This window comes from Stegostoma tigrinum, chromosome 15 (assembly GCF_030684315.1).
Source record: "Stegostoma tigrinum isolate sSteTig4 chromosome 15, sSteTig4.hap1, whole genome shotgun sequence".
NCBI lineage: Eukaryota > Metazoa > Chordata > Chondrichthyes > Orectolobiformes > Stegostomatidae > Stegostoma > Stegostoma tigrinum.
The window spans coordinates 4,038,430-4,053,145 of record NC_081368.1 but is presented as its reverse complement, the minus strand read 5'-3'; the positions used below and the strand labels follow the sequence as shown (position 1 = coordinate 4,053,145).

At 46.9% G+C, this 14,716-nt stretch overlaps 1 protein-coding gene across 2 annotated transcripts in view; it reads left to right on the top strand.

Moving 5' to 3' along the window:
• The window catches only part of mcf2a (MCF.2 cell line derived transforming sequence a), a 177,637-nt gene that overhangs the window by 34,161 nt on the left and 128,760 nt on the right, over positions 1-14,716 (top strand). For both annotated transcript variants that reach the window (XM_059651320.1, XM_059651319.1), the window contains exon 2: positions 5,916-5,999. In XM_059651320.1, the coding sequence (XP_059507303.1) occupies positions 5,916-5,999 (84 nt within the window). The remainder of the gene's footprint in view (positions 1-5,915; positions 6,000-14,716) is intronic.

Here is a 14,716-nt window from a genome sequence, read left to right as displayed (position 1 = left end):
ATATACACCAGATCAACCAGTTTACTTTCATCTACCTGTTTGGTCACCTTCTCAAAGAACTCAATAAGGTTTGTGAGGCACGACCTTCCCTTCACAAAACCGTGCTGACTCTCCTTAATCAATTTATTCTTTTCTAGATGATTATAAATCCTATCCCTTATAACCTTTTCCAACACTTTACCAACAACTGAGGTAAGGCTCACTGGTCTATAATTACCAGGGTTGTCTCTATTCCCCTTCTTGAACAGGGGAACCACATTTGCTATCCTCCAGTCATCTGGCACTATTCCTATAGACAATGACGAGTTAAAGATCAATGCCAAAGGCTCAGCAATCTCCTCCCTGGCTTCCCAGAGGATCTGAGGATAAATCCCATCTGGCCCAGGGGACTTATCTACCTTCACCCTCTATAGGATTTCTAACACCTCTTCCTTGTGAACGTCAATCCCACCTAGTCTAGTAACCTGTATCTCAGTATTCTCCTCGACAACATTGTCATTTTCTAGAGTGAATACTCTTGAAAAATATTCATTTAGCGCTTCCCCTATCTCATCTGACTCCACACACAACTTACCACTACTATCCTTGATTGGGCCTAATCTTACTTTCGTCATTCTTTTATTCCTTAAATACCTGTAGAAAGCCTTAGGGTTTACCCTGATCCTATCCACCAACAACTTCTCATGTCTCCTCCTGGCTCTTCTGAGCTCTCTCTTTAGGTCTTTCCTGGCTACCTCGTAGCCCTCAAGTGCCCGAACTGAGCCTTCACATCTCATCCTAATATAAGCCTTCTTCTTCCTCTTGACCAGAGATTCCACCTCCTTCGTAAACCACGGCTCCCGCACTCTACAGCTTCCTCCCTGCCTGACAGGTACATACTTATCGAGGACACACAGGAGCTTTTCCTTGAATAAGCTCCACATTTCTAATGTGCCCATCCCCTGCAGTTTCCTTCCCCATCCTATGCTCTCTAAATCTTGCCTAATCTCATCGTAATTGCCTTTCCCCCAGCTATAACTCTTGCCCAGTGGTAGACACCTATCCCTTTCCATCACTAAAGTAAACATAACAGAATTGTGATCGCTATCACCAAAGTGCTCACCTACTTCCAAATCTAACACCGGGCTAGGCTCAGTACCCAGTACCAAATCCAATGTGGCTTTGCCCCTTGCTGGCCTATCTTCATACTGTGTCAGGAAGCCCTCCTGCACACACTGGACAAAAACTGACCCATCTATAGTACTCGAACTATAGTGTTCCCAGTCAATATTTGGAAAATTGAAGTTCCCATTTACAACTACCCTGTCTCTCTCACTCCTACCGAGAATCATCTTTGCTATCCTTTCCTCTACATCTCTGGAACTATTCGGAGGCCAAGAGAAAACTCCCAACAGGGTGACCTCTCCTTTCCTGTTTCTAAGCTCAGCCCATACTACCTCAGTTGACGAGTCCCCAAACATCCTTTCTGCAACTGTAATACTGTCCTTGACCAACAATGCCACACCTGCCCCCCTTTTACAATCTTCTCTGTTCTTACTGAAACATCTAAATCCCGGAATCTGCAACAACCATTCCTGTCCCTGCTCCATCCATGTCTCCGGAATGGCCACAACATCGAAGTCCCAGGTACTAATCCATGCTGCAAGTTCACACACCTTATTCCGGACCCTCCTGGCATTGAAGTAGACACACTTCAAACCAACTTCTTGCTTGCCGGTGCCATCTTGCTTCCCTGATTCCCTATTTCGGACCACCCTACTCTCAACCTTTTCTACAGTCGAACTACAATTTTGGTGCCCATCCCCCTGCTGAATTTGTTTAAACCCACCCGAATAGCCTTAGCAAATATCCCCCCGAGGATATCGGTACCCCTCTGGTTCAGGTGAAGACCATGTTGCTTGTAGAGGTCCCACCTACCCCAGAAAGAGCCCCAATTAACCAAGAATCCAAAACCCTCCCTCCTGCACCATCCCTGTAGGCACGTGTTCAACTCCTCTCTCTCCCTGTTCCTCGCCTCATTAGCACGTGGCACGGGCAACAAACCAGAGACAACAACTCTGTTCGTCCTAGCTCTCAGCTTCCATCCGAGCTCCCTGAATTTCTGCCTTAAATCCCCATCTCTCTTCCTACCTGTGTCGTTGGTGCCAATGTGGACCATGACTTGGGGCTGCTCCCCCTCCCCCTTAAGGATCCCAAAAACACGATCAGAGACATCACGCACCCTGGCACCTGGGAGGCAACACACCAACCGTGAGCCTCTCTTGTCCCCACAGAACCTCCTATCTGTCCCCCTAACTATGGAGTCCCCAATGACTACTGCTCTGCTCCTCTTCCCCCTTCCCTTCTGAGCAGCACGGACAGACTCTGTGCCAGAGAGCTGTGCCCCACTGCTTTTCCCTGGTAAGTCCCCCCCCCCACCCCAACAGTATCCAAAACAGTATACTTATTGTTGAGGGGAATGGCCACAGGGGATCCCTGCACTGCCTGCCGGTTCCCTTTCCGTCCCCTGACCGTAACCCATCTACCTTTTTCCTGTACTTGAGGAGTGACTACCTCCCTGTAACTCCTCTCAATAACCCCCTCTGCCCCCCGAATGATCCGAAGTTCATCCAGCTCCAGCTCCAGTTCCCTAACGCGGTTTTCGAGGAGCTGGAGTTGGGTGCACTTCCCGCAGATGTAGTCAGCAGGGACACTAGTGGTGACCCTTACCTCCCACATTCTGCAGGAGGAACATTCAACTGCCCTGACCTCCGTTCCCATTATTCTAAATTCCCAAGACTTAAAAAATAAAGAATAAAAAATAAACTTGTTACCGTACCAATCAGGCACATGGAACCTTTTTTTTGGTTAGAGGAGGAGGATGGGTGGGACACACTACCCGGGTAGTGTTTCGGGTAACGTTACCACAGAAATATATTACCTCACTCACCAGTCCCGTGTTGGCTCCTGCTCAGCGTCCCTCCGCCTATTCACGAGGTAAGCTTTTTAAAGATTCAAAAACCGTGACTCACCGGCTTCCCAACAGGCTCCTGCTCCAAGCTCCCGCTCGCACTGCTGCTGCAACCAGAAAATTGATCTTTCTCTGCTCCTTCTCTGTAGCTGTCGTACTATATTCTGGATTCTGTTCTATTACCCTGATGTACTTGTGTAAGGTATGATTTGTCTGGCTAGTACATGAAACAATACTTTTCGCTGTATCTCGGTATATGTGACAATAATAAATCAAATCAAATACATTGAAACAAATCAGCTCTGCACCACAACATGAAACTAAAGAGGGTTTTGGAGGGATGAGTCTCACTGGTTGAGCATTGTAAGGGAATGATTGACAAGGCTGTCAGATCGATTCCAGTGCTTGCTGTCTGACCTCAGTCTGCCTGGGTGAGAACATGCAGCTTTCAAAGTTACTGCGTCATCCAATAAACTGGACTTGTTCAAAACTGGGGTGCAAAGTTTTAAGGCAAGAGGAGAAAGATTTATAAAGGATGTAAGAAGCAACTTGTTTATGTATAGAGAGTGGTTTGTGCAGAGAATGAACTGCTGGAGGACGTGGTAGATTTGGCTACAGTAATCAACGTCGCCTATCCACTCCTCCCACCTCACTGACCAATCCCCACCACTGCCTACCTGCACGCACCTATCACCATCCCACCTACCTTCCCCAGCCCCACCCCTCCTCTCTATTTATTTCAGAGCTCCCTTACCCAACCCCCATTTCTGAAGAAGGGTCCTGACCCAAAACGTCGGCTTTCCTGCTCCTCTGATGCTGTCTGGCCTGCTGTGTTCATCCAGCTCCACACTGTGTTATCTCAGACTCCAGCGCGGCAGGTCTTACTATCTCCTAGTTGGACCGAAGGGTCTGCTTCCATGCTGTAGATTCCATGATCCCAGTTTAAAGAAGACAATCCCCAGTTTTCCACATCTATGACAGCAGCCTTGGGATAGGTCCTGGTAATGAGATTTTTTGTGTCGCTGCTAAATCACGGACCTGCAGACTGACCCCATTCCTTTTGTAGCTGTGGAATGATTTCAGGCTGAATTCAATAGTGAGCCATGTTCCCATTTCATCCCCAAACCCCCAGCTATGGCCACTGAATTGTCTATTGAGATCTGGCCTACTCTAAGGCCAATCAGACATTACATTAGACATAGACATTGCATTATACACTATACTGGTGAAGATCTTCACAGTATCTTAAAAGTACATAGCCTGAGGACATGAAGAGCATAAATTAATCCTCACCCCATGTGTGTATAAGTTATAGCCTGGTCTATCTACAATTCCCATGTCCAGCAGTATTTAAGGTTTATGTCCAATAAATAGCATTGTATTGTGTTCCAGATCTAAAGACTGGTCTTGACTTTGTCTCTTCCTTAACCTGAGTGTCTGAACACAGCCTCATAGTGTGGTATCAAACCATGCAACAAAAGACAGGGGAAAGGTGAAAGAATGGGTGTATGACCGAGGGGTGGAGGTACTGCTGATGGGCACAGGGATCCATCTCACAGATGGCTGTCCCCCAAAGATGGATGCCAGTCCATCTAGTGAAAGTTGCTAAGTCCCTCACTGGGCCTGGACCTCCTCCTAAAAGGGGTAAAATAATGGCAGATAAGTGTGTCAGTTGGCCCCAGGGCAGATGAGCTGGCTGACATCTCCATTACACACATTCCACTCCCCACAAAATGGGAGATAGTCAAGGGGGTGGTGAATAGGTAGATCCCGCGCAGCACTCTAAACTGCTCCCCTCACACCTCAACCATGACAGTGGGGGCCATGATGTCCAGTCATTTGTATTGTTCTGAGCAAAACTGCGTTTAATTTAAACAGGGAAAAGTTAAATGTTAAGAGTTTACATTTCCTTGGGCTTTGGTCTGAGTAATTTGGGAGGAATTTACCGTCAATGTGACAAGGGCCATGTGGTAAAGGGGGTAATTAGTTGGTGGTTCTTGTCAGGATGGTTGCATTTATTTCAGTTTTATGTTCTAAAATAAAAAAAAATGTTCTTGTAGCTGCACTGATGTTTTGTGAAAAAGACAAGCATGTCTGGCCTTATAGCACCTACACTCGGAAAATATCAACTCATTTAAATCTCTGCAGCTTGAACCTTAAACTCATTCTTGTTTGTATATCATCACCATTCTCACTGGCCTCCAGTAGCTGCCAATTAATTCTCATCCTCAGATCCTTCCATTGCCTCAAATCCCCCCTCGACTGAGAACCTCCCCTCAGCCTTACAACCTGCTGAAGACATCAATGTTTTTCTAACTCTGGTCCATTAGAGTCACAGGGCTCTGCAGAATAGAAACAGACCCTTCAGTACATCATGTCCATACGCTGGGGAAAAGACCTTGTCTATTCACCTTATCCATTCCCCTCATGATTTTATAAATCTCTATAAGATCACCCCTCAGCCTCCAATGCTCCAGGGAAAATAGTCCCAGCCTATTTTGTACACCCTCTATTTTAACCTGTCCAAAGGTTGAGGGCTGTATATTCATCTGCCTGGGCCCTAAACTCTGGAATTGTCTCCCTGAAACTCTCTGCTTCTCTTTCCCACTGATGATATCGCTTAAAACCCACCTCTTTCACCACGCCATTGGTCTTCTGGTCTATTATTTTCTACTGCATTTCAGTGTCCAGATTTTGTTTTGTAACATTGCTGCGAAACATGGTGGACTCATTACTTCATTATCTAAACGTAAAAGCAAAATAGTGTAGATTCTCCAAATGTGAAATGAGGACAGAAATTGGAGGAAATATTCGGCAAACCTGGCAGCCTCAGTGAGGAGAAAAACAGAGTTAATGGCTCAGATTGATGACCTTTTGTCACAGCTTGTATGGACCACATTTGTTTCGTCCTTGGGAGATTAAAAAAATCAGTTCCATACTCATCATTTTATTTTACATTTTACAGATGACCTTGTACCTGAAATTGTAAACTCCATTTGTGCACAAAGTATTTGTGAGGATCTGAAGAAAAAGTTTGCTTTCCTTCCAGGTGAGCTTTTTAATTCAATTTGACCCATCTCCGAAAATTAATTTGATACCAGGCTCTCAGGCTCTTTGCTATTGTTTCAAAAGCTAATACTTGCCAGTGTTGGAGATCAGTAACTCATCAATAATAAGTTAACTGTTGTTAATAAGGCATGATGATGGTAAGGACTGTCAAAGTCATCGGCGATTAATGTGCTTTACCAGTGTTCACATTCAAATTGACTTTCACGACATCATATTCTTCTGAAACAAAACCATTCCCACTTTGCCAGCTTCACTTCATCGAAGTGATCAAAGTGCTTCTTGAGACTGACGTTTTCATCCTTTAGAATTGGCTGAATCCATAACCTCATTCAAGTTTTTTTAAAGATAGCCAAAAAAATGCAGTTTCAGCAATGGTTTTGGAACAGAGAGACCCAGGGGCTTGCATATATTTAAACGGAAGCAGGACAACTTAAGAATTTTTTAATAAAAAGTGATGATCGATCTTAAAAATGGAGGCTGAGATTACAACAACACAGAAGTTATGCTAATCCTTTTCAAATCTCTGGTCAGGCCTCAGCGGGAGTACAGTGTCTAGTCATAGGCCCCACATTTCAGAATACATGTCTAGGCTTGAAAATGTGTGCAGAAGAGATTTCCAAGAGTGGTGGGAGAAATGATTGATTTCAGTTTAGTGGAGAAACCAACAATGTTTCATTTTTTTTCCCTCAAGAACATAGGACTTAGGAATCAAATTTAGCTGTTTCACCTTTCAGCCTGTTTAACTTTTAAACAATGGCTGAAGATAACAAAGTGTGGAGCTGGATGAACACAGCAGGCCAAGCAGCATCTCAGGAGCACAAAAGCCTCTGATGAAGGGTCTAGGCCCGAAACATCAGCTTTTGTGCTCGTGAGATGCTGCTTGGCCTGCTGTGTTCATCCAGCTCCACACTTTGTTATCTTGGAATCTCCAGCATTTGCAGTTCCCATTATCACTTTAAGCAATGGCTGGTCTGGTTGTGATCCCAGTTCCACTTTCCTGCCTGTTCTCCATAACTCCCTTGTTCCTTGTTCTAACTAGCTGAACCCTGAATATATTTAAAGACATAAAGACACAGCAGTAAGACAGACAACCAAAAAATGAAGTCAGAGCGATCCAACACACCCTGCTTCTACAGAATACCAAAGGTACACAGATCAGGGGCCCCCCCTCAGACCCATTGTCTCACTACCAGACACACCAACACATAGACTTGCCAAAGAACTACAATGGCAACTGAAATACTCAGTAGACAATACTACCCACTCCTATCACTCCTCCCAAGAATTCCTCAACATCATCAAGGACACCAGGATAGAAGAGGATGACCCTTCAAAGTAACAGCACAATTTACATGCAATGCAATGATTAGAATATACAGCGCTCTCCACTCTCCAAACCAAACTCCGAGTCTGCAATGTAGATGACCCCTTCATGATTATCAAATGCACAAGACTAGAAAAAACTCAGTGACACATAAACAATATCCTCACTGGAATAAAATTCACAAACAAAGAAGAGAACAATAACTGCCTACCCTTCTTAGACATAATGCCAGAATGAAAGAACAATGGGGAGCTCCAGACTGGCAAATACAGAAAGACCACACACATGGACCAGATACTTAATTACACCAGCAACCACCCCAACACCCATAAATGGAGCTGCATCAGAACATTATTCAAATGGACCACACCTCATGGCAGCAACCTGGAACTGCACAAAGCAGAACAGGAGCACTTATACGGAGATTTTAAATGGAATGGATACCAGGAAAGCACAAGATAATAAAATGTGAGGCTGGATGAACACAGCAGGCCAAGCAGCATCTCAGGAGCACAAAAGCTGACGTTTCGGGCCTGGACCCTCCAGGAAAGCACAATCTGCCATTACCTCCATGACAGACAACAGCAAAAAGACACAACACGGCCAGACACACTAGTCACCCCACTGTACGTCGGAGACAGACAAGAGATGACCACAAGTCTACTCAGACCCCTAGGTACCAGAGTAGCCCACAAACTAACAACCAACCTGCAACAGCTACTGATGAATGTAAAGGATAACATACCTGCAACCAATAAAACTAATGTAATTTACAAACCACTGTGCAAGGCCTGTGAGAAACATTACATGGGCCAAACTGGAAGAAAACTGACAATAAGGACACATGAACACCAACTAGCCATCAAGAGACACAAACAATTCTCACTGGCCTCAATTCCCATGATCAAAGAAGGATGTGAGTTCAACTGGGACAACACATCCATAATAGCATCAGCTAAACAAAGACGTGCCAGGGAATTCCTGGAGGCCTGGCGTTCCAACTGGAGCTCCATCAACAAACACATTGAACTGGACCCGATATACAAACTATTGAAAAACAGACTGGAATTGACGCCAACCACCCCAGCAAACTGAGGCATATAAGTAACAAATGGGACAGAACACCAACGCCTCACCGGAGGTGCACTGATGATGTTACCGAGCAGGGTGACAAAATGTCTGCAACCGAACCCACCGGCTCAGACAGTAAGTCCACAACCTTACAGACCCAGCCTCCTGGTACTTTTTAAGGAGATGAACTTGACCCTGCAATAACCCTCACAGAGAGAGAAATTGTCCTCATCACTGTTTTAAAAGAGGAACTTCTTACTCTTAATGCATTTCCTCTGTGAAGGAAAACATTTCACAGTATCCACACTGTCTAATCCCTTCAAAATCTGATGCTTAGATAGGATCGCTTCTCATTCCCCTGAACATGTATAGCTATAGGCCCAGCCTGTTCACTCTTTCTCCATGATCCCAGGAATGCGTTGAGTGAATGTTGCCCAAAATGCATCTGAAGTGATTGTATCTTTTCTAAAACTGATCACAGTTTTCCAGATATGGTCTCACCAATGCCCTCCACAAATGTGGAATAACTTCTTTCTTTTAGATTCTATTCCCCTTGCAATAAATGACACCTTTCATATCAGCCTTTATAATCCCTTGCTGTGCCAGCATGTTCATTTGTGATTCATGTACCAGACACCCAGCTTCCTCTGTAGCACAGAGTTCTACGTTTTTTTTATTTAAATAATATACTGCTCTTGTATTCTTCCTGTCAAAATCCACAAGTTCATATTTAACCGCCACATATTCCATTTGCCTACCTTTCCTCTTGTCACTTAACCTGTGTGCATATCTTTGCAGACTTTCGACCTACTTTTGACAATTTATATTTCTTATCCAGCCTGTCTCATTGGCTAATTTAGCAACCAAACAATCAGTCCCCTCACCCAAATCATTGATATAGATTGTAAATAATTGAAGACTCTGCAGAATGACACAATGACTCTATTGGGGACAGCTTGTCAAAATGAAAACACTTGCTATCCCTAATCTCTGCTTCCTGTTCACTAACCAATCGTTTATCTATGCTCATATATCGCCCGGACCATGCGCTCTTACCCTGCTTGGTAATCTCTGATGTAGCACTGTATGAAATGTCTTTTGGAAATCCTCTACGCCATATCTGCAGATGCCAATTTATCCACCTGCTTGTTGTTTTCTCCAAGAACTCGATGAACATAATTAAACATGGCTTCCTTTTCCCAAAGCCATGTTGACTCTGCCTGATATCGTTATGGTTTTTCAAATGCTCTGCTCCAATAAGAACGTAAGAACTAGAACAAAGAACAGGACAGCACTGAAGTCGGCCCTTCAGCCCACCACACGAACACAGGATGCCATTTTAAACTAAAACCATTTGCCTCTATGTGCTCCATATCTCTCTATTCCCTGCCTATTCATGTATCTGTCAAGATGCCTCTCAAATGTTGCCATTGTATATGCCTCCCCCATGTCCTCTGGCAGCACGTTCTGGGCACTTACCACCCTCTGTGTAAAAAATCTACCTCTTACACCTTCTTTAATCTTCAGCCTTTTACCTTAACCTATGTCCCCAGGTAATTGTATCAGTGATAATGGGAACTGCAGATGCTGGAGAATCCGAGATAACAAAGTGTGGAGCTGGATGAACACAGCAGGCCCAGCAGCATCTTAGGAGCACAAAAGCTGACGTTTCGGGCCTAGACCCTTCATCAGAGAGGGGGATGGGGAGAGGGAACTGGAATAAATAGGGAGAGAGGGGGAGGCGGACCGAAGATGGAGAGTAAAGAAGATAGGTGGAGAGGAGAGTATAGGTGGGGAGGTATGGAGGGGATAGGTCAGTCCAGGGAAGACGGACAGGTCAAGGAGGTGTCTTTATTATCCCCAGGTAATTGACAGTTTTACTCTGGGGAAAAGACTGACTATCCAGGCCTCCCATAATTTTTTTTTAACCTCCCATCTGATCTCCTCTCATTCTTCAACATTCAAGTGAAAACAAGCCAAGTTTGTCCAGTCTGTCCTCATGGCTAATACCCTCCAAATGGGACAACATGCTGGTAAACCATTTCTGTACCCTCCCCAAAGCCTCCACGTCCTTCTGGCCATGTGGTGACCAGAACTGTACACAACATTCCAAATCTGACCTAACTAAAGGTCATAGAATCCCTACAGTGTGAAAGGAGGCCATTCAGCCCATCGAGTCCACACCAAATCTCCAAAGAGCATCCCACCCAGACCTCTACCCTATCCTATCCCATCCCTTCATTTCCCACCCTAGACGCTATGGGCAATTTAGCATGGCCAATCCACCTAGCCTGCAGATCTGTGGACCATGGGAGGAAAACCCACGTGGACACAGGGAGAATGTGTAAATTTCACACAGACAGTCACCCAGAGCTGGAATCGAACCCGGGTCCCTGGTATTGTGAGGCAGCAGCACTAACCATTGAGCCACCGTGCCACTCTATACAGCTTTGTCATGGCTTACTGGAATTATTATTCTGTGCCTCACTCGATGAAGGAAAGCATGCCATATGCCTTCTTGACCACCTTATCCACTTGTGTTGCCACTTTTGGGGAACTGTACATTGAGATCCCTCTGTATGTTGCTGCTTCTAAGGGTTCTGCCATTTACTGCACACTTCCCTCCTGCGTTAGACATCCTTTAATGCATTGTATGCATTTGTCTGGATTAAATTCCATCCGCCATTTCTCTGCCCAGGTCTCCAGCCTGTTTAAGAGATAATGGGAACTGCAGATGCTGGAGAATCTGAGATAACAAAGTGTGGAGCTGGATGAACACAGCAGGCCAAGGGAGCACATAAGCTGATGTTTCAGGCTTAGACCATTCATCAGAAAAGGAGGATGGGGAGAGGGTTCTGAAATAAACAGGGAGAGAGGGGGAGGCAGACTGAAGATGAATAGAGGAGGAGATAGGTGGAGAGGAGAGTATAGGTGGGGAGGCAGAGAGGGGACAGGCCAGTCCTGGAACGCAGCAGGGGCAGGGGATGAGCCGGCTGGCCGTGAGATGCAGTGGGGGATGGGGATACCCTGAAGAGTGAAGTTGGGGGGGTGTGGGGTGGGGAGGGGGTGGGTCGGTTCGGCAGGGCAGGCGGGTTGGGAGGGGGCAGGGTGGAGTTGGTGGGTGGGGGTGCGGCTTGGGGTTGGGGAGAGGGGGAGCAGGGTGGGGAGGCGGGGATGGGCTGTGCTGGTTTTGGGGTGCAGTGGTGGGGGTACGAGCTGGGCTGGTTTTGGGGTGTAGTGGTGGGGGGATGAGCTGGGCTGCTTTTGGGGTGCAGTGGTGGGGGGATGAGCTGGGCTGGTTTTGGGGTGCAGTGGAGGGAGGGGCGGTTTTGAGGCTTGTGAGATCCTCATTGGTGCCATTGGACTGCGGGGTTCCCAGCCGGACTGTGGGTTGCTGTTCCTGCAACCTTCGGGTAACATCATTATGGCACTGCAGGAGGCCCAGGATGGACCAGTCATCTAAGGAATGGGAGGGGGAGTTAAAGTGGTTCGCGACTGGGGGGAGCAGTTGTTTATTGCGAACCGAGCGTAGGTGTTCTGCAAAGCGGTCCCCAAGTCCCCACCGGAGGGTAGCGGGAACGGTGACTCGTCTTCCACTTGGGGGCCCTGCAGCCCGGTGGTGTTGGTGTGGGTTTCACAGGCTTCGGGGCCTCCCCTCCCCCCACTGCATCCTGGGGCTGGCCCGATTCTGAAGAAGGGTGCCGACCCAAAACGTTAGCTTTCCTGCTCCTCTGATGCTGCGTGGCCTGCTGTGTTCCTCCACCACACACAGTGTTGTCTCTGACTCCAGCCCCTGCCGTGCTTACTGTCTCTTGAATAGCATCTTATGGATCTTGATTTGATCTCCTCCCATTTTTCTAACCTCCAGTGAGTATAGGCCTAAACAGTTAATCTCTCAATGTATTTGCGAAATTTCTCCATGTATGTCACTAGGCAACTGGCAGATAATTTCCTGCTATCTTCTCCCACTTTTCTCGAATAAAGGTGTTACATTTCCTCTCCAAAACATTCCAGAATCCAGTGGATTTGGAAGTTTATAACAAGTGCGTCTACAATCCGTGTGGCCACTTCTCTTAAGACTTTCAGTTGCAATCCATCAGATGGTGGTGAACTGCCTTCCAGATGCTGTGGCTTGACCCACAATGCTGTTTGAGAGGGAGTTCTAGAGTTTTGACTCAGCGACAGTGAGAGAATGGCAATGTATTTCCAAGTCAGGATGATGAGTAGCTTGGCGGAGAACTTGCACTTGTGGTGTTCCCATGTATCTGCTGCTCTTGTGGGATGTGGTTGAGCATTTGGAAGGTGCTGTCTGGAGATCTTTGGTGAATTTCTGCAGTGCATCTTGTGGATTGTATACACTGCTACCAAGCGTCAGTGGTGGAGGGAGTGGATGCTTGTGGATGTGGTGCCAATCAAGTGGGCTGCTTTGTCCTGGATGGTGTCAAGCTTCTTGGGTGTTGTTGGAGTTACACTCATCCACGCAAGTGGGGAGTATTCCATCACACACCTGACTTATATCTTCTAAATGGATGATGGGCTTTGGGGAGTCAAGAGCTGAGTTACTTGCCACAATATTCCTGGCCTCTGACCTGCTCTTGTTGCCATTTTGTTTCTGGTCAAGGGATGTTGATAGTGGGAGATTCAGTGCTGGTAACACCATTGAATGCCAAGAGGTGGTGGTTAAACGTATTTTCTGCATTTACCCTATTGAAGCACCTCATAATTTGAAAGGCCTTTGAAAGACTTGCATAAGGTTCTTCGCAGTCCATTCTTATAAAAAGGAAACAAAGAAACAAAGCAGATAGGAGCAGGACGAGGCCATTCAGTTCTTTGAACCGGCTCTACCATTCATCACCAGTCATGGCTGATCATCCAACTCAATAGTCTTATCCTGCTTTCTCCACATAACCTTTGATACCATCCTATACAGTGCTATGTCTGGTAGCCTCATGAATACGTTAGGTGTTTTGGCGTTGATGATGAATTCCACAAGCTCACCACTCTTAAAGTGAAGAAATGTCTCCTCATCTCCATCCTAAATGGACTATCCCAAATCCTCAGACTGTGACCCCTGGTTCTGGACACACCCAACATCGGGAACATCTGCTCCCAGGATGAGGCATTCCACTGCCGCACATCCCAGATGTCCACGTTCTTCAAGGACCGCAACTTACCCCCTGCGGTGGTCGAGAACGCCCTTGACCGCGTCTCCCTCATTTCCCGCAACTCATACCTCACATCCCGCCCCCGCCACAACCACCCCAAGAGGATCCCCCTCGTTCTCACATACCACCCCACCAACCTCCAGATACAATGCATCATCATCCAACACTTCCGCCATCTACAATCCGACCCCACCACCCAAGACATTTTTCCATCTCCACCCTTGTCTGCCTTCCAGAGAGACCACTCTCTCCGTGACTCCCTTGTCCGCTCCACACTCCCCTCCAACCCCACCACACCTGGCACCTTCCCCTGCAACCGCAGGAAGTGCTACACTTGCCCCCACACCTCCTCCCTCACCCCTAACCCAGGCCCCAAGGTAACTTTTCATATTAAGCAGATGTTCACCTGCACATTTGCCAATGTCGTACACTATATCCATTGTACCCGGTGTGGCTTCCTCTACATTGGGGAAACCAAGTGGAGGCTTGGGGACCACTTTGCAGAACACGTCCGCTTGGTTTGCAACAAACAACTGCACCTCCCAGTCGCGAACCATTTCAACTCCCCCTCCCATTCCTCAGATGACATGTCCATTATGGGCCTCCTGCAGTGCCACAATGATGCCACCCGAAGGTTGCAAGAACAGCAACTCATATTCCACTTGGGAACCCTGCAGCCCAATGGTATCAATGTGGACTTCACCAGCTTCAAAATCTCCCCTCCCCCCACTGCATCCCAAAACCAGCCCAGCCTGTCCCCGCCTCCCTAACCTGTTCTTCCTCTCACCCATCCCTTCCTCCCACCCCAAGCCGCACCTCCATCTCCTACCTACCACCTCATCCCGCTTCCTTGAACTGTCCGTCTTCCCTGGACTGACCTATCCCCTCCCTACCTCCCCACCTATACTCTCCTCTCCACCTATCTTCTTTTGTCTCCATCTTCGGTCCACCTCCCCCGTTCTCCCTATTTATTCCAGAACCCACTCCCCATCCCCCTCTCTGATGAAGAGTCTAGGCCCGAAACGGCAGCTTTTGTGCTCCTGAGATGCTGCTTGGCCTGCTGTGTTCATCCAGCTCCACGCTTTGTTATCCCTTGGAATCAGCCTGGCAAACATTCGCTTCGCTACTTCGAGAGCA